General features: G+C 36.2%; 1 protein-coding gene across 7 annotated transcripts in view; it reads left to right on the forward strand.

The window, feature by feature from the left end:
- The window catches only part of LOC101264294 (valine--tRNA ligase, chloroplastic/mitochondrial 2), a 36,788-nt gene extending 12,409 nt beyond the window's left edge, over positions 1-24,379 (forward strand). For 5 of the 7 annotated variants that reach the window (XR_738753.4, XR_738752.4, XR_003244496.2 and 2 more), the window contains exons 11-28: positions 2,484-2,567; positions 3,631-3,779; positions 3,869-3,986; positions 4,087-4,203; positions 4,896-5,116; positions 5,833-5,922; positions 14,436-14,547; positions 15,230-15,340; positions 15,451-15,588; positions 16,396-16,446; positions 16,524-16,636; positions 17,930-18,077; positions 18,979-19,083; positions 19,169-19,270; positions 23,197-23,269; positions 23,384-23,550; positions 23,743-23,922; positions 24,049-24,379. Coding sequence is in view for 1 of the 7 variants with exons in the window: in XM_010315695.4 (XP_010313997.1) it covers positions 2,484-2,567; positions 3,631-3,779; positions 3,869-3,986; positions 4,087-4,203; positions 4,896-5,116; positions 5,833-5,922; positions 14,436-14,547; positions 15,230-15,340; positions 15,451-15,588; positions 16,396-16,446; positions 16,524-16,636; positions 17,930-18,077; positions 18,979-19,083; positions 19,169-19,270; positions 23,197-23,269; positions 23,384-23,550; positions 23,743-23,871 (2,028 nt within the window). In the remaining 6 variants the exon portion in view is untranslated. Of the gene's footprint in view, positions 1-2,483; positions 2,568-3,630; positions 3,780-3,868; positions 3,987-4,086; positions 4,204-4,895; positions 5,117-5,832; positions 5,923-14,435; positions 14,548-15,229; positions 15,341-15,450; positions 15,589-16,395; positions 16,447-16,523; positions 16,637-17,929; positions 18,078-18,978; positions 19,084-19,168; positions 19,271-23,196; positions 23,270-23,383; positions 23,551-23,742 lie in introns of all 7 variants that reach the window. The other 2 variants (XR_011213360.1, XM_010315695.4) reach the window with 2 other exon arrangements.

The raw sequence follows: 24,379 nt of genomic DNA on the forward strand, positions 1-24,379 counted from the left end.
TGTATATATTATTCTTGTACCTATTACCATTCTAAACACTCCCCTTAAGTTGGTGTATTCAAGTCATATCTACCTAGCTTGTTACACATGTAATTATTATGAAACCGGTGAGGGATTTGGTGAAAATGTCTGCAAGTTGATCATTCAACTTCACAAATTTTGTTATAATATCTCCTGGGAGTATCTTTACTCTGACAAAGTGACAGTCAATCTCAATGTGTGTAGTCCTCTCATGAAATTTGAATTTAATGCAGAATATCGATAAAACACCGAATGATGAGCTCCACTACAAGTCATGCAAAACTCCTGAATTACTGTGCTAAACTTCCCAATCTAAGTTCGAGAAAACTATATCACACTATAGAGTGACTTGCGCAATCGACATACAAGGCCACTAGACTCCCTCCGAGCAACCAAACTTAGGTGATTTCTCCATATAGATTTTTTCCTCGAGATCATCGTGGTGAAAACATTCTTAATGTGCAACTAATTAGAATGCCAATGACGAACGGCAACCATAGAAAAAGGCTAAAAAAGCTATTTTAGCCACGAGAGAGAGTATTACTGTAATCTAGCCCAAATATTTGAATATACCCCTTTTTGGCAAAAGTAAATCTAAAACAGAGAAACTGTCAGAAAACTCAGATTTGCAAAAAACAATGCAGTGGTCGCTGGGAAGTGCTGAAAATCTTGTATAAAATATATGAATCATATCAAAGTCAAAAGACTAGTCAATTTTGAACAAGTTGTTGAAAAATTAGCCAGACAGGCTCACATGCCAATGTGGTCACTAGAACCATAGATCTAGTAGCGTCTGAGATCTGTGATCGGTGATGCTGGTTGGGTTTTGGTTGCTGGGGTTTGCTGAACCTTGAGATGGTGTTGGAGTTTGCACAACATTGACGAAAATTAAAACTATGTAAATCACATTGGAGCAGTCACTAGAAAATGCGTGGTGTTACACAATGAAAAAATAGTCACCGGAAAGATGCAGAGTCTACGTAATGAAAAAGTAGTTATTGGAAAGATGCATGCTACACCAATGAAATATGAGAAAGTAGTTCTTGGAAGATGCATGGTGCTACGCAAATCGAATATGAGAAAGTAGTCATTGGAAAGATGGCATGGGGCTACACAAATCGAATATGAGAAAGTAGTCACCGAAAAGATGACATGATGCTACACAAATTAGATATGAGAAAGTAGTCAGCAGAAAGATGGCACGGTGCGATGCAAAGCGAATATGAGAAAGTAGTCACAAGAAAGATGACATAGTGCTACACAAATTGGATATGAGAATGTAGTCACCTGAAACATGCACGGTGCTACTTTCTTTGTCCCGGATGCTTTTGTCACGCACCGAGCCTATACCCTAGGTGTGGCCGGTACCCAGAACCAAAACTGGTCCCGAACGAACTTTTGGCCTGGCTTACTACTGAGCGGAAGACTAAACACTTTGGAAGCTTTAGAGATGAGCATTCAGAACATCTAAACATACTTTATGAAAAATCTGAAATGTGAATATGAATCACAATAATAATGTTTAAAACATGTGATGATCAAAGACTTAACTGGCACTAACTTGCCTATGGTACCGAAAAGTGGTATGAGTTCCATAATACGGAGTGAATGGATATTTAGTAGTGTCCAGTACTTCAGTTGAAATTTTTTCTTTTCTAATGGTTAGCCTTAACAATATTTCAGACATTGAAATGTTGAGCTAACTTGGAGAAGGAGACAGTCCATCAGTTTGAGGAAAGTCTAGTGACAAAGTTAATGATTAGACATGACATGGATCAAATTATTCTTGAAAGAACCAGCCTTTTGGTTTATCCTCTATGCCTTTTAGTTTGATAAGTATATGCCTTATTTGGAAGGCATAGAAAAGGTCTGGTAGGCCTCAACCCAAATTGATTTAAGCCTTGGAGGATGAATGCCATTTAAGTGCGTGATGATGGAAGTTTATGTTGAGCCAAATAAGTTTGCTCTTACCTCGGTTTTGGATTAAACTATACTAATGCATGCTTGAATCCTTAAATTTCATGCTTGTGAGTACTGAGTATCCCAAGCATTGTGTGCTGTCTCACTAATTGTTTGGGTTGTGGTAGTTTGTAGATTGAGTTTCCCATTCACGAATATTGCGTCATAAGACTTTACTTCCTCCACACGTTTTAACTATTTGAGAATGATGAAATTTTTTGCTTATCTGTGCCCTTAATATGTCCATCCACACATTTCTAGGTGCTGGCCGAATGATTCACTGTGAAAGAAAACTCAACAGAAGGAATGTTATGCTTACTGTCTATCTTGTCACATTGTATGCCTTCATGTTTCTATGAAGATTTAACTCAACAGAAGTTGGTAGTTTTTATTGTTTCTTGTATTACCGTTCTCTATTGATAGCTTTTAAATGATTTGCAGAGAAAATGGAATCCCTTTGCATGCGAATCTGCAGTTGATACATTGTTGATGCTGTTTTGCAGGATGAACGTTATGCTAAGTATATAGGAAAGCAGGCTATTGTGCCATTGACATTTGGTCGCCATGTGCCAATTATTTCTGATAAGGTAGGGAAAGTTTCTGTTTCTGTAGTCAGACTGTGCAAGATGACTTTTCTTAGAGCTGAAAGTATATGAAGTGATATCTAATGGTAGGTGAATTGTCACCTAGAGGAATGAGACACAGAGTTGTAATCTAGTCAACCTATACATATCAACTGTTTTTTTTTAAATTTGACTCAGGAACTGAAGCCAGACTCGTACCAGTGGCTTTACTCCTTTGACCATTTCTCATGTTAATTCTTTCTCACCTATTCTGCTATCTGCTCTCCTCCATGTTTACCATTCCTGTACTTCTTCTGGATGCCTACAAGTCTTACAAAGTATGATGGCTTGTGTTAGAGTATTCATTTTGTCACAAGTTGCACAATAGTTTCCGAAAGGGTTTATAGTGTCCTGGATACTTCCACTTGTTTTAAAGTGCTGGGTTAGATAATCAGATTCTTTCCAACGGTATCAGGACCGAATTTCAGTAAGCCTGTAATATTTCCTACCTGTTCTGTTGGATTGGGCTTCCTCTCTTAACTCAACCTATTGAACCACTAACACTACTCCAGACATACCCTGTAGCTTGCTGAGCATTCTCTTTCTGCATTAGGGCTCACTCTTCAACTTATTGAGCTTACTCTCCTTCAGGCCCCTTTCTTATTCTGATGAGTCTACCTGATGAGTCCACTCGATCTGGAGCAGTCTGCAGTCTGCTCCAGGCCTGCTCTTCTTTTTAAACTTCTTCGGTCTTTTAAAAGGAAAAAGGAAGGAAGAAAAAGGCCTTCAGTTCACATGTAACCCTGGAACGGGGTTACATTTACGAGAGGATGTTTTGAGAACCTATCTCACAATAGTTGTATAATGGTTTCTAAAGGAGTTCATATGTCCTGGGTTTATTATTTACTGCTTAGCTCTTTCAGTGTGGATGATTTAAATGCCCGGGTGAGAAATTTTTCCTGTAAAAGTGAAGAATATTTTGATAATTAACTATACATTTTTTATGTTCAAACATGAGTTTGCAGTTTCAAAATCGTAAGGTTGTCATTGTCAAAGGTAAGTTTAGCTGATGCATTATCTCTAACAGTATGTCGACAAAGACTTTGGAACTGGTGTATTGAAGATAAGTCCTGGACATGATCACAATGATTACCTCCTTGCTCGCAAGCTTGGTCTTCCTATACTTAATGTGATGAATAAAGACGGGACTCTAAATGAGGTGGCTGGGCTATATGCGTAAGCAATAAGCTACTTCCTATTTGGAGCATTTTTGGCTTTTGAAATATTATAAATTGTTTTAAGATATGATTATTCCACTTGTGTAGTGGCCTTGACCGGTTTGAGGCAAGAAAAAAACTTTGGTCAGATCTCGAGGAGACGGGCTTGGCTGTAAAGAAAGAGACTCACACTTCACGAGTTCCTAGATCCCAGCGTGGTGGAGAAGTGTGACTCTTATGTTCGGCTCTTTTTTTTTTTTTGGAAGTGATAAAGAATAAATAATTCCTTTATCTTGGCTTTATTCTGAGTTTACTTTTTTTTTCAGATTATAGAACCTCTAGTTAGTAAGCAATGGTTCGTCACAATGGAGCCTTTGGCTGAGAGGGCACTTGAAGCAGTTTCAAATGGAGAATTGAATATTATGCCCGAAAGGTTTGAGAAGGTATGTAAATCTGAATCATATTGGTAACTGTCTTGCTTCATATGGTTCAACATCATTTACTTTTCAGCCTTTTGTTGTGCACTCTTCTCGGTTTCTACTTTCATTGTTTGAGTTTCTTAGGCTTCTAAAAATGCTAGATGTTGCCTCACATTCAACTTGAGGAGTCCTCTGCTTTCCAAGTTCTTTGTAATATTACTGAAGAAAACATTGTTGCTGAAACTTATATATCTATTTTTTGAAACTATGAAACTTTTGTATCTATTACTCTGGGTTTCTGTTAGCTTCTTACTCACCTTTTGCATCTAAGCCTTCTGCAGATTTTTGATTCTATTGATCATTTCTGATCATCAAAAATATTTTATTAGGAGTAATCCAGTAGGTGAAGAGTTTGAGGATGCATCTGTGGAGTTCTTAAGAATAACAGCACTAGAACATCACTATAGGTCATATATCAGTATATGAGGCTTACATACAAGTTCTTGTTGATACTCTTAGCATCAAAGTATACGGGTAGACCAAGTTAAAATGTGTATTTCTGAAAATGAACCTTTGGCGCTGTATGTATTCACGTATATGGTAATCTAGTTTTAGTCGCACCACAAAATTGAAGCTTGAAAATAGCCTCAATGCCTATTAACCTTGACTGAATTTACTAGGTTTTCATCTGCCTATATCTCCTGATGCTTTTGCAGATATATAAGCACTGGCTCTCTAATATCAAGGATTGGTGTATAAGCAGACAATTGTGGTGGGGACACCGAATACCAGTTTGGTATGTTTCTGGTAAAGACTGTGAAGAAGAATATATTGTTGCTAGGAATTACAGAGAAGCTCTCACAAAAGCCCAAGAGAAGTATGGGAAAAATGTCGAAATATATCAGGATCCAGATGTCCTTGATACCTGGTTTTCAAGGTTGTTTGTTTAACATGTTTTTTCCCCTTAAACTCCAATTGGGTATTTTTCTTATGAAACTATTTGGATATAATGAATCTAGAATAGAAAATCCATCCTTCTGAACAATGTGGATTTCTATGTTTTGAGGCAAATTTACAATTCAAGGCTATGTCTTAGCTATGGCTATCTGTCTCCCATGTGTCTTCAAGGTTTCTGGACTTTATACTTATGGTTTAAATTTGCCTATTCGGATTGTTATTCTTGTCTTGTTTCTCTCAGAACCAAATAAGCCCCACCCAACTTGTGTTCTCATTTTTCGATTTTGTTTACATAGTATTGTTGGTTTTCCTTTTTCTCTTGCATTCTCATTTATCATCTTTGCCTTACCACATGCTTCAGGCATTCTTTTAACATATTTCCTATTTTCTTTAATCTGATATTTCCTGATTTATCTTTTATCAGTACTACAGTAACTATTGCGCAATAGAGCTATTTTTTTCTTTTCTTCTTGTCTGCTACTGTAAAATCTCGATGTTACTTAATTGTTATTTCAATTTTATGCATTTGAAATCATTATTATTGAAATTTTGTACTTATTTTTCGCCATTAAACTACGATTTGATAGTATTTTGCTTTCTGGTGTAATAGATCACTAGTAGTCTTCATATGATTTGGTCTATTTTATTGCTGATTTTTGACTTCCTCTGATTGAAGTCTTTGTTCCTTTCATTTAGTTCATTGTGGCCCTTCAGCACACTTGGATGGCCAGATGAGTCAGCAGAGGATTTTAAGCGGTTTTATCCAACATCAGTTCTTGAAACTGGGTTTGTACTTGCTCCCTTTTCTTTCATCTTTACTAGTTTATAAACACGCGCATTGCACGTGTATCGCTTGCTAATTAGTATTAGTGTTTTAAAATGATATAAACAATATTGAAGTATGTATCTGATGAAAATCCTTAGAGGTAAATACAAGTACAAATTGATGAATGATTAGCCTATTGGACTGATATTTATTGTCATCGCCAAACATTAACTTCTTTGTTTTCAAATTATGAACATAAGAATATGCCTTATTTTCAGGAGGTGAAACATGAATTTGGGGAGAAATTATAAGCATTCTCTTAAAAAACATACCAAAAATTGGAGACAATACTAACTTAATAACTTTAGAATAGATGAAATTGAATAACACCTCGTCATCTTCACAATGCGTATCTTTTTAATTGTTTATGTAACCTAGTATGCTTAATGATTATGGTTGGTACAATTTGTTGACCAAGCCATGCTTGTGTAATACCTCATATTCCGCTATACTTTGAACTTACTCAACGACTGTAAGTCACACTTGAGGTTGTTTGGGAGGAAGAACAAGCATAGAAAACTTAGAAAATTTGTAGTTTCAAAATGAGTAGAAACCCCTCCTATTATAGCCAACAAATAGTAGACAGGTGCTTTTGTGCCTTTTTAGAAAAGTTAGAACCTTTCGGAAAAGTCACAACTCTTTGGAAAAGTAACAACCCTTCAAAAAGTCGCAACTTATCGAAAATCACAACCCTTTAATGTAAAAAGGTGTATGCATTTAATATAGTATAAATAAATAAATATAAATATAAAATATAGAAGATATACTAAATTGAGTATTTTTGATTGGCTGTATTGATTTAACATTCAAATTAGGGAGTTCATGCTTTTAAGTAGTAAGTATAAGTATAGAAGATATAGATACAATAGATAGATTGTTTCAGGAGTTGGTTCAAGGGATAGCATTCTTCAAATCTTTTGCATCTCCTAATGGATGAGTTAGTTACCATTTGATCTCCCATAGTTCAGTGTATAATCCCCCCAAACTTTCTTGCACACCTTTTTTCTTCCTACTTGACTGCGCAGCGTTGAATCTTCCCTGCTTTCTTCTCCTCAGTCACATTGATACGAGAAAATGTGAAAATAAGAAGACAAATGTTACTGCAATACGCCTGAGGTTCAGTAATGATAGATATGCTTGAGAAATAACTAAAAAGTAAACCCTCCTAATACTGCTATTTACAATAACCCAAAAATTCAAAGCTTAGTGATGATAGTAATTTCACCCACCTTTATTTGCTTTGAATGACATATAATTATGTTTTTTACTGTTGATTTTCCATTTTGATTTGCTATTACTACATCATAAATTTTTATAATATGAATTATATGTAATGAAGTGATTTATTGTTAAACACTTGTCAGGTTTATAGTAGAAATTTGAATTTCTTTTCTTTCTGATATAGCTGATTTGAGCTTTTGATAGGATTAGGGATGCTGATATCAAATATACATTCTAGGCTCAATTCCATATTAAATCATCTTGTTCCTCGCAATTAGTCTAAGTCCATTTAGCAATCAAGATGGAAAAAACAATGGAAGTATCCTGTCCATTTAACAAACCTATTGATGGAAATTTGCAACTTCACGTGGTGTAAAAAAAAGGAAGAAAAACAAAGGTCCATGTATTATTTATCATCTTAGTTTATGCCAATGTTGATATATTATCACTTGGGTCTTGAATTGGATATGATGCCTTCTTTCCTATTTGAAGATGTTTACTGCCTTGAAAGAGAAGTACATAGGTTCCCTCCAGCAAAAGTTAGGTGAGGTAACCTAATTTTACTACCATGATTAGTTGATAAGCTCTTGAACTTCTATTACATATACATGAAAATGGGGCCAACTGTGGAGAGGCTTTTTGATGAATTCAAATGAGAAGTGACCCTATATTATGTGATGTAACACACACACACGCGCGCACACACACACACACACACACACACACAAGAATACAAGTGCATTTCAGCTCATAAAGTACTATGAATATGCACCATGAGCTTGTAATGGAATGCACAACTAATTCATAATGGTATAGTTGTGAGCAACCTCTATCTAATTAACTGGACCTTGTCAATAGCTTCTTGTACTGTCTGGTCCCAGTACATTAGCCTCTCCAACTTCAAACCATCCTATAGGAGAACGATATCCAAAATCAAGGATGCAGTTTCTCAGCATATCCTCAAAAAATTGTATAGTATGCTCAAACTGCTCATCTGTCTGCGGATGAAATGCAGTACTAAGATTTACTCGTGTACCCCAATGCTTCTTGGAAAGATCTCCAAAAGCGTGAAGTGAATTGTGACCCTCTATCAGAGAAATATATTGGAACGCCGTGAAGTTTGACAATTTCATTCATTAATATAGTGCATATTTCACTCCACCAGGTGCAGTCTTTACTGGCTAGACGTGTGCTGGATTTTGTTGGTCGGTTCACAATTACAGAGAATCATAACCTCTTAAGGGTTTGTGGTAGCCCAATCACAAAATCCATAGTAATGCTTTCCCATTTTCACTCTGGAATTACAATCTGCTGTAATAATCATGTGGGTTGCAGATGCTCAATTTTTACCTGCTGACAAGTCAAACAGCTAGAAACAAAGTTAGCAATATCTTTCTTCATACCTTCCCACCAAAACAATTATTTCAGGTCACGATACATCTTAGTGGAGCCAGGGTGTATAGTATATCTGGATTCTGGAATTGTGAGCTTCCTCAAGAACAGCTCGTCTTAACCCATCTGCATTTGGTACACTTGCCGGTTACCTAGTCGAGAATACCATCATCTTCTTACTTTTATCAACTTGGACCTCATCTCAGTAGTTGCACAATTGCACATCCTCATATTGAGTGGCCTTTATATGCTTTACTAGTGAAGACTTGGCTTGAACACAATCCAACAATGTTTGAATTTCCCCCTCAAAATCTGACACCTGTGCCTTTGAGTTTCTAAATATTCTTTGTCAACTCTCTTTTCAGGAACCATATGTGGCAAACTGCCCATAGATTTTCTGCTCAATGCATCAGCCACCTTGTTGCTCGGATTCTTTAAAAATATCGCCAGATCCTTAAAAAGTAGTGCATTTTTGGAGGACCTGACACGTGTGTGACAATATTTATGGAGAATTCGAGCAACTTAGTCAACCACAACATTAGCAGTACCTGAAGTATTACGAGTAGCCTGGGTGGGTAAAGCTAACTGCGCATAAGTTTGACTGAGATTTCTCAGAGATTGAGGGTAGTCCCTGATGCGATGTCCCAACTGGCCACACCAGAAGTGAGTCTGGAAACTAAATGATGGGGAAGAAAGCCAAAATGACTAAAATAATTGCCCAAAATAAAGTTCACAAATTCTACCTTTAACATACTAATTTAGTGCACTATGTAAAGATTGTCCGACACCTAAAGTTAAAGTCCGTCACCCGTCCATGAGTTGAACTTTTTCTTTTAAAACAAAATTGATAACGTAGGAAATTTGTGCTAGAGGCATTCTATTCTTCTTTTGCTTAATTGTAAGTTTTGATGTCTTGCATGCTTAAATTTTTAAAGATATTTTAGTAAGTTATTTCAATTTACACATGAAATAATTTTTTTTTTTTAAATTTTTAAATTTCATATTATTAAAAGAATGTACTTAACAAAAATATGTGTATTATCATTTTTAAAGACAATAGAAAATATAAGACTTAACTTATGCTTGTGAAAATAATAACCCCTTTGTTTTAATTTAATTGTCTTAGTTTTCTCTTTAGAAAATACTTCTTTAATTGATATATTTGGTAATACTTTATCTCCGATATTCTACAAGACCTAATACGACAAGATTCAAAGTTCATTGTAGTACACCATACAATAAATTGAAGGGGATTTTCAAAAAAAAATTAAAGGGGAAATCACTCCTTATCAATAGTTTTTTCTTTCCCAAAGTTTGAACTCAAGATCTTTAATTAAAGTGAAGAGACCTTATTCATCACGTCACACCTTTTGATTCATCTCGCCACAACTCTGTCTTGTGGTACATCGCACACATGAATTTCTCAATAAAGAAATTATTACAACTATTGTGGCAGGCAAGTTATCATACTTTTTGTTCTGTGCTCTCTTTATTTTTTGTCTGAATCATATAATACTGTCAAAGTAAAGAATTTTATCCCATCAAAGTCGTTTTTATTTTTATCTGTTATAATACTTAATCTGATTTGTTTTCAAAATTATTTATTTTGCATTCTTTGGAAATATCTTTTGTATGACCTAATAATGTAAAAAGATGAAGAGTACACTGAACGTTTTTTCCCTTTAACAGAGTTGCCATATTTTTGCGCCATCGACAATGCCAAAGGACTTCCCAAACATCTTATATATGGCTTTCTTGTAGCACTAATTTACATGAAGAAGTTTTCAAGCACTATGATATTAATTTCTTCAACCTACCAACTTAATGCAATAAAATTATTAAATTTCAATGATTGTATCATTTTTGTTATCAAGAACTCGGGGTGCTTAATATGTTTCTCATCATAACAAATGGAGTATCATTTTTTCAAGTGCTATACTTTGATGTGTACTACCGTCTTTAATTTGGCTGTCTAAGTAAATGAACTTGTACCACAAAAAAAGTTGTGGCGAGATGAATACAATTTCTTAATTTTTAATTAGAGGTCTTGATTTTGAACTTTGAGGAACTTTTTTTGAAAAAATTTCCCCTTTAATGTATTGTGTGTGAGGTACTACAATGTCTGTTGAATCTTATGGTATTATATAGTTCATGTAGAATATTTTTGTAATTAAAGAATTACCAAATATAGATATTAAAGAAGTATTTTTAAAAAAGAAAAGTAAGACAATTAAATTAAACTAGAGGGAATGTTATTTTTCTAAGCCTAAGCAAAGTTTTATATTTTCATTTGTCTTAGAAAATGATTATACAAATATTTTTGTTATGCAGATTGTTTTTTAATAGTATGAAAAAAAAAGAACTTATTTCTTGTTTAAATTGAAATAACTTACTAAAATATCCTTAAGCATAACAAGACATCAAAACTTACAATTGAACAAAAGAATAGGATGACTATAGCACACAACTTTCCTATGTTATCAACTTTTTCTTTTTGAAGTTCAAGCGACGGACGGTTGACATACTTTAATTTAGGTGTTAGACAATTCTTACATAGCGCACTAAATTAGTGCGTTAAAGTAGAATTTGTAAACTTTGTTTTGGTCCTTTTGGCTTTCCCCCCATCATTTAGGTTGCGGACTCCACCGAAAGTACTAGTCAAAACACGACATTGACCCACATGTGGTCTGTCGCAAGTCTGGAGGATTGGAGCAGTGACGTACATCTGCATTACTGCATAGGACTAAGATGTCCATATAAGAATGATGGTCCCTAAATACCCTGTCTATGATGTGGCCTCTATGCAGACTCTGAATACGAATCAGTCCCTGTCTGAGAACCCTGTTGTTGCTTTCCCTGCTCTGTGATTTGCACTGAAGTCGCCGCCGAAAGATCCCCATGTCTTGGCCTTCTTATGTACATCATAGGTTGCATGTTCCTCACGACCCTTGTTTTCAAATCTCGTAGCATGATCTGCATCAGAGTAGGTTAAAGTCTTCATCTGTTGGGGTACTGCATTGTATAGATGACCAACCAAAAGATTAACAAACCTCTGAACTCGAGCTGCTTCACTGTACTCTAAGTAAGTAGCATAGCCAACTTACAGAATAATGGCTTGTGTGCTGGCTGAAATAGCAGCAGGTTCTACCAGAGTAGTGACTGAAAGTGGCAGGGTGTTGTTGGAGCCATCATCGAAAAGAGGTGTTGTGCAGCCACAGTTACAGAAAAGAGGCATAGTACTCTTTGAACAGTTTGGTGCTGTCGGAACAGTTATCAATAATAGACGAGTAATTTTTGAAAAGAAAAATTTGACTTTATGGCTGCTAATTGATATACAGAATCTACTTAGGTCTCTAACTGGAACTCTCTTCTATATGAGAAATACTGGTAGAGAAGAAAAGGAGATGTAATAATTACAAGAGTGAGGTACCATCAAAAGCCAGGTGAAACATTTAATTTTGAGCTGACCAGACAGTTCCAGACTTCACCCATGGGCCTCTACTGCCTCCAGGTTGCCCCAGGAGTTCCTTCTTATACAATGTCATGCCCCGAGCTACTCCCGAGACGCTGACACGGAACCTAGGACCACAAGTGATCCCAAGCTAACCCTGCTGGCATGATCATGAGCATACTAAAGATAATAAACTGATACGGAAGCTAAATCATAATTAAAATTGAAAAGATGGGAAATATCCATAAGCTAAAACTGATATATATGATGATGAGTTTAATACAAAGGAAATATTAACTTAATACTATGCTGAATTTAACTATGTCTGAAATAAGCCTCTAAACTAGACTAGAAATACTGGGACAAGCCCCTAGCTAAATCTAGCAAAAACTGAAACTAAATCACTAAAGACTGAAATGACACTCATGACTGTTGTCCTCGGAGAATGAGGACTAACCACTGAATCTGTTGAACTGGAGATCGAAAATCGATCTATGCGTGATCTGGACGCTGAGAACCTGAACCTACATCACGAGAAGATGTGGTGCACGTATGCGTCAGTACTTGAAAGATACTGAGCATGTAGGATAGAGCAAAGCTGAAATAAAACATAACTGAACAAGCATAAAAACAAGTATAATAATCTGATTTGATAAACTGAATTCTGAGCTAACTGGATGCAATTACCAATTTATAATATGCTGAAACTTAATACTGAATATACTGATAAATGGTCGATGCAGAGAGTCTGACTGATCTGTGGGAGCTACTAATAACCGATAACAAAACCACATAAGCTAAATGTGGAGTCCGATGTATACGCCCCATCGAGAGGACCCAATATGCCCTGCCAGAGGTATAAAGGCATGCTGGCGTGATCACTAAACTAATTGCCCACAGAGGGGACTTACAACCTATTTGGCTAGTAGTTTTGGGACTATTTGGATACGCTGAACCCTAGTCCAACTCGGTATTATGCTACTCCATGAATTCTGTAAATTTACTGATTATGTTTGAATTTCTGTAAATACTGGATAGTTCGAAACTGAACATGCAAACTGAGAATGCAACAATTAATCTGGTAATTATGCATTTATAACTGAGGCATGTATATATGAAATGTCTGAAATATCTGACCTAGCATGTGTAATTCAAGAACTAAAGAAAAACATAGCTAGGGTTTTGAAGTTCATGCAATAAACTGAATAATAACATGATAATCTAATTTGGAACATATAACTAATAAGTTCATGAAGTTCTAGAAACCCTAGATCTAATCATGATATGGGACCCAATGGGTGAAAGGAACCCACTAGTGAAATCCCACATACCTGGTGATGAAATTCACGAAAAAATACTTAGGTTTCGGGGTTGGAACTGCTGGAACTTGTGGCGTTCTTGAACTAGGGTTCTTGAAATTTTTCTCCTCTCTTGCTTCTAATTTTCTAAGTTTTGATTTAATGATTTGACTTAGATATGTTTTAATTATGTTTCTAGTCTTAAACGGACTAAAATCTAATGATTTAGGGTAAAAACGACGTATCTTATGGTTTAAACGAAGTGGGAAAGGTCAAAAAGACCCCTGGGAAAGTTGCCGTCGGACCAAACGACGGCCAGGACTGATGGTCCGTTGTCTGACCGGCGGCTAGTCGTTGGGTCCGTCGACTGGGCCGGTTCGACAGGCCTTTTTACTAAAATGGGCATAACTTTTTACTCGAAGGTCTGATTTTAGCAAGGTTGGTGGCTATGGAAAGATAATTCAATTATCTATCTGTGGGTAGGTCATGGGATACCTAATTCATTTTGTGCTAAGAGATATGACCATTTGAAGTTGACCCAAATGCATTTCCCCTTAATTGTCTGCAAATTTTCCACCTACGGTCTGTAGGTCCACCTACGGACCATGCTGGTCATACGTAGCTCTTGTCAGAGAGTGGGTGAAGGGAGTATTGATCGATGGTCACGGACTACGGACCGTCGTCTGACCTACGGATCGTTAGTTTGTCCGTCTTCCAAGACTTAACCAATTTTTTTGGGCTGAAATTTTTGGGAGTTTTTGATGCCATCGACGGTTGTGTTGGACGGACTGTGGGTCAGGATACGGTCCGTCGATGCCACCGTTGGTTGCACTTGCAGATTTTTTCTGTAAAGCTAGTTTTTGGTCTGTTTTGGCTACGGGGTGGTACATACAACCTATTCACAGTGAACACCCCATTAGAGCTTTTTTCCACCTGATAGTGTCTGGCATTGGAGAAGTGCCTCTGAAATTTTCAAATCTTCTTTGACAGACTAACCATCCTGTATATTTCATATTTTTCATGTTACTATCTTTTTAAGACTTGTGGTTTTCAAAATGTAAAAATGCTATATTGCAATATTGCCTGAACAGTAACAGTTACTTGGTAACAGGCACGACATACTGTTCTTTTGGGTGGCACGAATGGTGATGATGGGAATTGAGTTTACTGGGACTGTCCCCTTTTCAAATGTTTATCTTCATGGACTAATCCGTGATTCTCAAGTGAGTTAATGCTTTTAAGTTACTGCCTAAAATGTATGTCTTTACTCTTCTTGATGCACTTTTTCTAGATAATTTGTTGAACATGCTGGCTGATTTATTATTCAGTGGAATTACTTAACCTGTAAATACAATTCCCTTCTATTTTCGGTAAAGAATGTGCACTTGCTTCTTGCAAATTTACATTGGTCGTAATCCGACGCGTTCAGTTAATTCATATTTCCCTCCTCTTCACAAGCTACCGTTTCAGCAAAAAGAGTACGTTGTGTAAAATTGTTTTACCACTTGAATAGAGTAACTTCTGCTGTTTTGGAGGAAAGTTAAGATTTTGTTCCTACCTAATTCATTTATTGAAGAGATCAATTTCTAAGAAAAAAGTTATTTCAGGCCCTGCATTGAGGTTTAATTTTTACATATTTCCCCGAACTTTTGGTTCATTAATCTTTGGACTGATCGGCTCCAAGCATGCAGTTTTTGATAATGTTATGTATATATTTGTGATAATGAGTTGATTTACTGAAATAATTGAATTTGGTTGTACCTGCCCAATCTGCATCTGAGTTGCATCCAGGACACGTCCAGAAACCATCATTAGTTATGATGAGATCTGGATTTATATCTCCCATTCCATGGTTCATTTTCTGCATATATTGTAGCTTTAAACTTGTCAGGGCTCTGTTTTCAGGGCAGAAAAATGTCGAAATCATTGGGGAATGTCGTAGATCCCCTTGACACCATTGCTGAGTATGGAACCGATGCTTTGCGTTTCACTCTTGCCTTAGGGACTGCTGGTCAGGTTTGTAATGAGCTCGTTTTTAGTCAGTAAATTATGGATATATATCTTCCTTTTTCTCCAATGGTGTCCACTGGAATGCTTTCATCAGCCAGGTTACGTCTTTGTTATAGGATCTAAATTTGTCCACAGAGAGGTTGTCATCTAACAAGGCATTCACCAACAAATTGTGGAATGCTGGCAAGTTCATATTGCGGAATTTGCCTCGTCAAGATGACACTCCTGCTTGGGAAGCCTTACGGGCCCATAAGGTTTGCTTATATGTTTTTTTTTTGACAATTTACTTCGAGATCTGTGGTTAAGAAGCATTTAGGTACTAATGAAATAAAAAGAATGTTTAAAAGAGAAGACATACTTATTGAAAAAGAAAATAGTCTGAAAGAACTGAGATAAGTATTGTGGTATGACAAATGAAAAATGCATTAAATCAGAGATTGTCATTGTGTCAGATTAATTTTGGTGATCCATATTAACTCTGCCGGATCCAGATTGAGCTTCATGATCAGCATGGGCTTCGAAGACTAAAAAGCTTAATCCTGGTTGTTGGCATAACTCTAAAACATGTCGATTTTTGTTTGATTTTATTTCCAGCATATGCTGGAAACATAGAAATTTTTTGCTGTTAAATAATTTGGTATATGGCGTCTCTGAATGTTGAAGTCCACTTCTTCGAGAATTCTCAGATCTGCATGGCTTGAGAATTCACATCCTAGAACAAAGTTAATCCAGAAGGGTTGTGATCCACCGAAGCCTAATTTTTGTGGTGTTCAAATCGATATCCTTTTTTAAAAAAACTGGTAACATTGTTCAAATTGATATCCTTGGTTTCTATATAGACGCTAGAGTGAGAAAATTGGTTTTTTGAAGTACAGTGGAATAACTTCTTCCATATATCTTAGATTGGTAATTTACTGGGAACTTTGTGTTCACATAAAAAATTAGGAGTAATCCCGAGGTTTCTAAGGGTCCAGAGTTGAATTGTGTTTTAATTCCTTATTCCCTGCCAAGAATCTATCATTCGGAATTCTTATCTATTTCACTATCTACTGTTCTCTCAGTTTGATAATATAGAGTCTGTGCTGAAGCTCCCACTACCTGAATGCTGGGTGGTAAGATGACTTTTTTGATGCTTACTAAGCCCAATATTGCATAGTGATCCTGTTGTAACAAGTTCTACACCATTCAGGTATCAAAGCTTCATGTACTTGTTGATGAAGTCACTGCAAGTTATGAGAAATTTTTCTTCGGAGATGTTGGAAGAGAAATATATGACTTCTTTTGGTCTGATTTTGCTGATTGGTATGTTCTTCCTAGTGTTTTTGGTTCTTTTACTTGGTTTACGTGTAAGTCTTGTTACTCACTTATTTAAAGAAGACATTATCCAGTATTATTTGAATAAGAAATTATGCAGTATGTGAAGTCCTAACCATTTAGAACCGGGAACAAGTTTTGTTGAAGATTAATATGTAGAAGAATGATGCTGATGGTGGGAAGAAATTTAATAAGTAACTCTTCTTACACTAGCTGATCTAAAATTTGAAGTGTATGAGTTATTTCAGCAACCTCAGGTTAATACTCACTCTATCTTAATTTATGTGACACCATTTGGCCGGGCACGAAGTTTAAGAAATAAGGAAAGACTTTGTTATGTATACCAAATTGCCCTTAATGTCACTTTAATGCTTACTTTAGTTGACTTTTCTTCACAATAATGTGTAAAGTTGGACCCAATAAGGATAAAATGGGGATGATGTCATTATAGTTGCCAAATAAGGAAAAATGACACTCTTTTTGGGACAGACAGAAATGGAAAGGGTGCCACATAAATTGAGATAGAGGAAGTATACATATGACTGGATCAACAGTCAAATATTTATAGATATTTAATGAATTCCTTACTACATATTCAGGATTAAGAAAAAGCAATTGGATTCATGTGACCCATAATAATCAATGTAGATCCACCTCTCCAACACATTATCTAAAATCTGAAGTAGGGACTCTTTTTATTGAAGAGTAATATGTAGAAAGAATGATAGTGTTGGTGGGCATAGGAATTAAATTTGGAATTCATTCTTACGCTCTTGCATGGTGATTTGCCTTGTTCATGCTTGAAGCACTAGCCAGCCCATTGTGATTTAAAAGAAAGGTCATTAACCCAGGCCAGTTCAAAAATTTAATGAATACGTATTAGGCATATTGTGATTAAAGTTAGTTACAGTGATAAGAGTAGGTAAGCTTAACCTGAAAAATGATTATGAATGAGTTTATTTCTCCTTCATCATGAAACTAGTTACCTAATTCTACCATCAATTGAGTGACACCAAATTGATTTGTGATCCGTTTGGATTGAGCAGAATGTAAGAGCCTTTGTGTAACTGCTTACATCCTTTATCTCTTCTTTACTTAACTGACAGGAAGGTCTTCACTTGCTATGTACTTCTGAATAAAGAGGAGACATAGAAGTTACCTGTTCTGTTTCATTCTTTTCATTTAATTCATCTTAGTTTCTTCCAGACCTTAGTGAAGATGGTATATCTTATAGTTTATCTATTTCTTCTTCTGTCCCTGAATCCTTGTCTATTTCTCAAGGTACATTGAAGCTAGTAAAGCTCGTCTGTATCACTCTGGAGATCATTCTGTTGCATCTGTATCACAAGCAGCTCTGTTATACATTTTTGAGAACATTCTTAAATTGCTGCATCCATTTATGCCTTTCGTAACTGAGGAGCTCTGGCAGGTGATCTGATATATTCCCATAATTTCATGCTTTGAATGCTTAATGTCAAATCCTGATGATACAAGATGGGTGAGGATTATGCAATGAGATATATATGAGAACCTACAATCTATGGGGAAGAGTTTCACTCAAGAAGTCAGAATATTATTATTGTCTGATAATCTTGCATCATAGTTCTTTCCCATGTTAATTTTGCTTTGTTGTTCTTTAGTATAACTTGTTTGTGAAAGGTCTAGCGCATGTGAATCTGCACTATCAAATGAAATGGTCAGAAAAAAAATAAATCCCAGTTGTCGATGTTGCATGACCTTCCATCTAGACTCTGATTCCTTGTCTGTATCACACCTAGCTTGTTGTCGTTGATTTTCTTAAATGCATTAATATCTTAATCAGTCAGCAGAAGCTGAAAAGTCATTCGAACTATGACTTATTTGATCGGGTTTCTTCTCTTAAGTATTTGCTTGTGTTCTTGATCTGAGTCCTGTCACTTCTTAGGACAACTAGAAAATAAAATAAACTGCGTAATTTGGAAGTGGTAGTAAATAGCTGATAAAATATTGTCAATCTTGAAGATGATATAAATTTGTAATTGTGTTAAAAAATAGATGATGTGGAGACAAGCGGTACCTGTTTGTTTCCAATCACTGTTAACATTGGAAAAAAGTTAGGATTCTAATATGAACTACAATGTTGATGATACTGTTTAATTATTTTGCATATATTTCTAAATACCAGCTTAATTTGGCCATGGGCCTGCTAGCTGATGAGGGTGCAAGCCAGTAACTTGCCCTGCTCCAAAATCTGGAAAATCTTATAAGGACATCTGATTTTTGCTTCAACAGCGAAATAGCTTAAGGGTAATGCTGTTCTCATTGCAGTTTGATTCTCCCAATTTCTGCAGGCATTACCCAGTAGAGGGGAAGCTCTTATAGTTTCTGCATGGCCACTTACTTCACTTCCCAGGAATATTGATTCCATAAAAAAGTTTGAGAATTTACAGGCATTGGTGAGTTTGACTTTCAGCTTTTTCTCCTAATTTTAATTTAATATTTGATTTTTGTTTTCCTGATATATCCCTTCCATCAATTCAGACTAGAGCCATCAGAAATGTACGAGCAGAGTATGCAGTTGAGCCAGCAAAGCTCATTTCTGCATCTATCGTCGCAAATCCAGATGTCATTCAGTATATCTCTGTAAGATCTCCACTTTACTTATTAACTTCTCTTCATTCAGGTAACTATCCTTTTGGAAATGTGGTGGCTATTTGTTTTTTGGGTGTCATTTTGCTGTGTTACTAATCAAAAGAACATGAAAAGATGCAGGCACACTTCAAAAATTTTAGACCTTCAAAATTCAAGCAGATTAATAAAATTATTAGTTAAAATATTCCTAGGTTCAATATATGTCTAGATTCTTTGGATATTTGTTGGGGATACTGAAGGATATTCCATAACATTCGATAAAATATTAAAGTATTTCCCCTCTACAACCAGAATACTGACATCCCTTATTATTCAGTTTTTGGTCAATACATACCATATTGTTCATATACTAAGATTGTCAACTAAGGAGCCTTCTTTGACGTTATTGATTATCAATTCAACAGGAACTATTGTATCATCTTTCCTCCCTTTTTACGCATAATGTTGGTGGTTATCATTGTTATCATGATTCATGAAAAGGATTCATGTTGAAGGAAATCTTTTCTCTATATTCTGAAGGCTTTACATGCAAAATTTGATAAGGTTAGAAATGATCTCATATGATAGTGAGCATAAGTAGTAGAAATTTGATAAGATTTGTGTAAAGACGTGACACTTGGGCCTAACTCAACCCCAAAAGCAGCCCATGAGGGAAGGATTACCCAAGTCCTCATAAGAAGACCACCTTTTCATTCCCCAAAAGCTAGTTCATGAGAGGAGGATAACCCAAGTCCATGTAAGCAAACCACCAGCCTGTTCCCCTAACAATGTGGGACTTTTACTCCCAAGGCCCAACTTGAGTTTGGACCGAGAGCCAAATGGGCATTGACATGGCTTTGATATCGTGAAAAATTTGGCACCTATGCCTAACTCAACCCTAAAAGCAAGCTCTTGAGGGAAGGATTGACTAAGTTCATATAAGCAAACCACCAATCCATGCCCCAACCTATGTGAGACTCTAACCCACTCTAATAATTAGAAATGATCACATTTGAAAGATAGTGTAAGAAGCTCAAAGAGAGGATAAAATGAGAGCTTCACTTGAGATGGTTTCACCACATCCTATGTAGACCTCCACATTCATTGGTCTGTAGGTGCAATGAGGGGATTGATTGCAGATGATTAAAAGTGATATGTAGAAGAGTCGCCTAAAAATCTACAATGTTTCAGAATCAGTGCGGAGTTTGCTCAGAACAACTCAAGAAAAGGATCCATTTAGGTGATAGGAGATTATTTGTATTAAGGTTCAGTCGTGTACTTGTGTTTGGATTTACCTTGGAGTCTGTGTTTTTAGGAGTCCTTTCTTATGGTTAGAGACTTTATGTCAGTGTAGGAACAAGTGGGTCACGACTCGAGACTACACGTCGTAACATGGTGCTTAAAGACACAAGTCATGGTCTGGCATGACTTTAAGATTAACGTAACAGCAGAAGATACCTGATATTACTAATGTGGAAACTAAAACTGAAAGAGTCTTATAACTTCGATAGAGAAATATCTGATAAAAATAAGTTGAGTCTAGACTGACTATCTGAAAACCTCTACTAAACGAGTTGCTAGGACAAGTCCTTAGCTAATTCTAAATGTCTGAAACTGAAATAGCATATATGGAATGTAATGTAGGGGATGTACTCGAAGGATGAGGAATCACCGAAATACTATTAAGCTGATCTGGGGTCGTACTAACCGCGGCCTGAGTGCTGAACGTCTGAACCTATATTGTCAAACAATATAGGCAGAAAGTGTGCGGTCTGTACCAAGTATGTAGGATAACCATGATAATATACTGATGCATTGACTAAGTATATAACATGAAATCTGATTATATGTTGTACCGAAATAACTGAATGCTTGGTCATGCAATAACTGAAGGATTGATTGTGTGAGGTACTACTAACCGATATGTAACCATGTGAGCTACTTTATCAAGTTTGATGTATAATCTCCATCATAAGGGTCCAATATACTTTGCCAAGGTATAAAGACTAATCTGAGCTAATGTGGATCCACTAAGCTAATGTCCATGAAGACTAAGGACCAACCCTCAACTGATGGGAGCCCCCTTAAATCCTAAGGTGGCACATAGTTCTGGGACTTGGGGATTTCTACTAATGAATCGAATGGACGTTGACTGTGAGCCTTCATCTTAACTCCGATCGGTGCCAAGTAAAACTCCCAAAGGAAAATGCAATTAACTGATACAGTAATAGTCTAATAATATTAATTACCGATGATAACTGAGTAGCTCATGAATCATGATTCAAAACTGATAATTTCTAATGCTAACTGAAAGACACTTTATCTGAAAGTATCTAAAATCATGAAACCTGATTATTTGAAACCATGCATATGAAATTTGCATAATTCTGAGTCATGAAAATACTTATATATTGAGAGTTCATGAAACAACAATGAAAATATGGAATTATAAGTAAAATCATGCAATTATAGGCTATTCATGAAGAACTGAATTTCAATAGAAGCCAATGATATCATAGAAACCCTAAGTTCTGTAGAATTTTAAACTTGAAAATCTGAAGTTTCTTTGGGACTCAATGGGTAAAAGGATACTCATTGATGAAATCCCACATACCTGGAGTGCTTGAATTCTTGAATGGAGACTTAAAGCTTTGGAACTCTAGTTCTTGCTTGAGAGGAACTTTAAAAGAGAGGAAATCTGATTTTTTTGGGGACTTATGTGAGAGAGGGGAGGTTTTGGATGATAAAATTTCCTTAATCCCACTTAGAATAGGTTAAAACGACATAGTATAGGGATTAAAAGAGTGAAAAAACAAAACGACCCTGATTTAAAACTGTCGACAGGTTGCACGAGGGGCATCTACGGTCTTTGGTTCCATCTACAGACCTTAGAACCCTGTTCATAGAAATTAGAGGGAATTTCTGAGTTGCTGATGTTTAATCTATGGACCAATCTATAGTTCGTAAAATGTTCTACGACCGTAAACCAGGCTCTTCCTGTTTTGGTTGAATTGCTAAGTTTCTGAACTTGATCTACTGATCAAGTTTGCGACCCGTAAAATAATGTTTATCAAACAACAAAACGTAAACTTAACTCGTAGATCTCAGACCATTTTTCCTGTTTCTGAAGTTTGTCTACGACCACCATCTATTGTCCATAGTTTCTTTACGGCACGTAGATGGAGTTCGTAAAACACAGAATTTCTGCAGACTTAGAATTTTTCGGTGGCTTATTTTGACCTAATCTGAGCTAGGAATTTCTGAGGTGTTACAAAGTGCGAGTTTAGAGAACCTCTAGCTTTAAGTTTGCTTGACAAGAGACATTATATAGTGTTTGTTTTGTTTGGCCTTGAATAGATTTCAATTATTAAACAAGATTCATCTTGCTGACCCCAACTTTATTTGAGGTTGGGTTATATTTTCTTATTTGAGACTTGGGAGGTGTGCAATCTCAGTTACCTTGCAAGACCATTTGGGTTGACAAAAGGATATCGAGAAGGTTTAGTGATTGGAAGGTTTTGGTTTTCATAGTACTTTCTTGAAGACCCCAAGGGATGTAGGTGTGGAAGTGATGCACCCTTTCTATGTGACAGGTAGAAAAAAGTGTTCAGCAGTGAATTCTCTGAAATTTATTTTGTCACAAGATACCATTTAGACTTAAAATTTAGTAAACAGGTGTAGTACACTGTACAGCGGTACTGCTAATAATTACCTTAGCTACCACTGAGGCTTACTTCTTATGAAACATTAACTGGATGTGCTGTTCATTATCTGCCTACTGAGTCAGTTAGGTCAGCCTAGCACAAGGCGACCATGTTATAACAGATTAGTCACTTTTGTTGTTCTCAACCTTGTTCTGTATTGAAATGCATTTTTCTTGCTAGAATTCTTTTGTATGCCTATCTTAGATTTAAATACATGGCTGTCACTTATTGCAGGGAGAAATAGATGTTTTGGCTCTTCTTTCGAGACTGGATTTGGGAAATGTCAATTTTGTAGAATCTCCTCCAGGTATGTCGATTTTGGTATCACACGTGATAGGTTGATAAACCCTGCGTGGGTTAGAGCATTCTAGTTTAATGTTTGTTTCCTTGTAGTGTTATCTTAATATGAGATGAATTGCAGGAGACGCAAACCAGTCTGTCCACATTGTTGCTGGTGAAGGTCTGGAAGCTTATCTTCCTCTATCAGATATGGTGGACATCTCTGCTGAAGTACAGCGTCTCTCTAAGCGCCTTGTCAAGTTGCAAGCTGAATATGATGGACTGATAGCTCGTTTGAGTTCTCCAAGTGTGAGTTCTCTATTTGCTAAATAAAATTAATTAAACGCCAAACATTTTCTCTAAAAAAATAAAATAAAAAAAGAACATACTCCTTGACTGTCAAAACAGGATATAGTCAAAATCTAACAATATTATGTCCTGCTTCTCCATTTCCGTTTCCATTTTCCCATGTCATGGACCTTATGGAGTTCCTATGTGCAGTTTGTAGAGAAAGCTCCTGAGGATATTGTTCGTGGTGTCAGAGAAAAAGCAGCAGAGGCAGAAGAGAAGTTAACTCTAACTAGAAACCGCCATGATTTCCTCAAGTCAAAAGTTTTGATTGCGAATTAGTTTCATTCCAATGATCTTCATCACCACTTTCCCTCATTCAACCAACTAGAGGTTAACTAAACTACATTCTCTATTTTTGGCTCGATATCAAGATGAATAGCCTCTTCTACCAGAACTAGATGGTGCAGATCATCTAATTGCATTTTTCTAAAGGCCATGTCCTTCATCTTTCTGCAGCTCGACCAGCAGTTCCATCAAAAGATTCTGATTTACTTATTCTGTGAGTGTTCTTCATCACTCTTTGAGCAATGCCGCGAAAAAAGAAGAAGCATCAAGTGGTGGTGGCAGATAACTGAAATTCGCGTTGAGAAAATAATAATTACGATAGGAGCCCCGTCATTACTATTTTGTCCATTACTTCTAGATGCATTGGATATCGGTCAAGTGTACAAATGAATATAAGAGGCTAGGATTATTTTTCTTGCTACTTCTGCGAAAATACTGTTTATTGATTTATTGTTACACATATAATATTTTTGAAATATAAGGTACGATTATATTTTGTAAA

The sequence above is a fragment of the Solanum lycopersicum genome, chromosome 12 (assembly GCF_036512215.1).
Source record: "Solanum lycopersicum chromosome 12, SLM_r2.1".
Lineage (NCBI taxonomy): Eukaryota > Viridiplantae > Streptophyta > Magnoliopsida > Solanales > Solanaceae > Solanum > Solanum lycopersicum.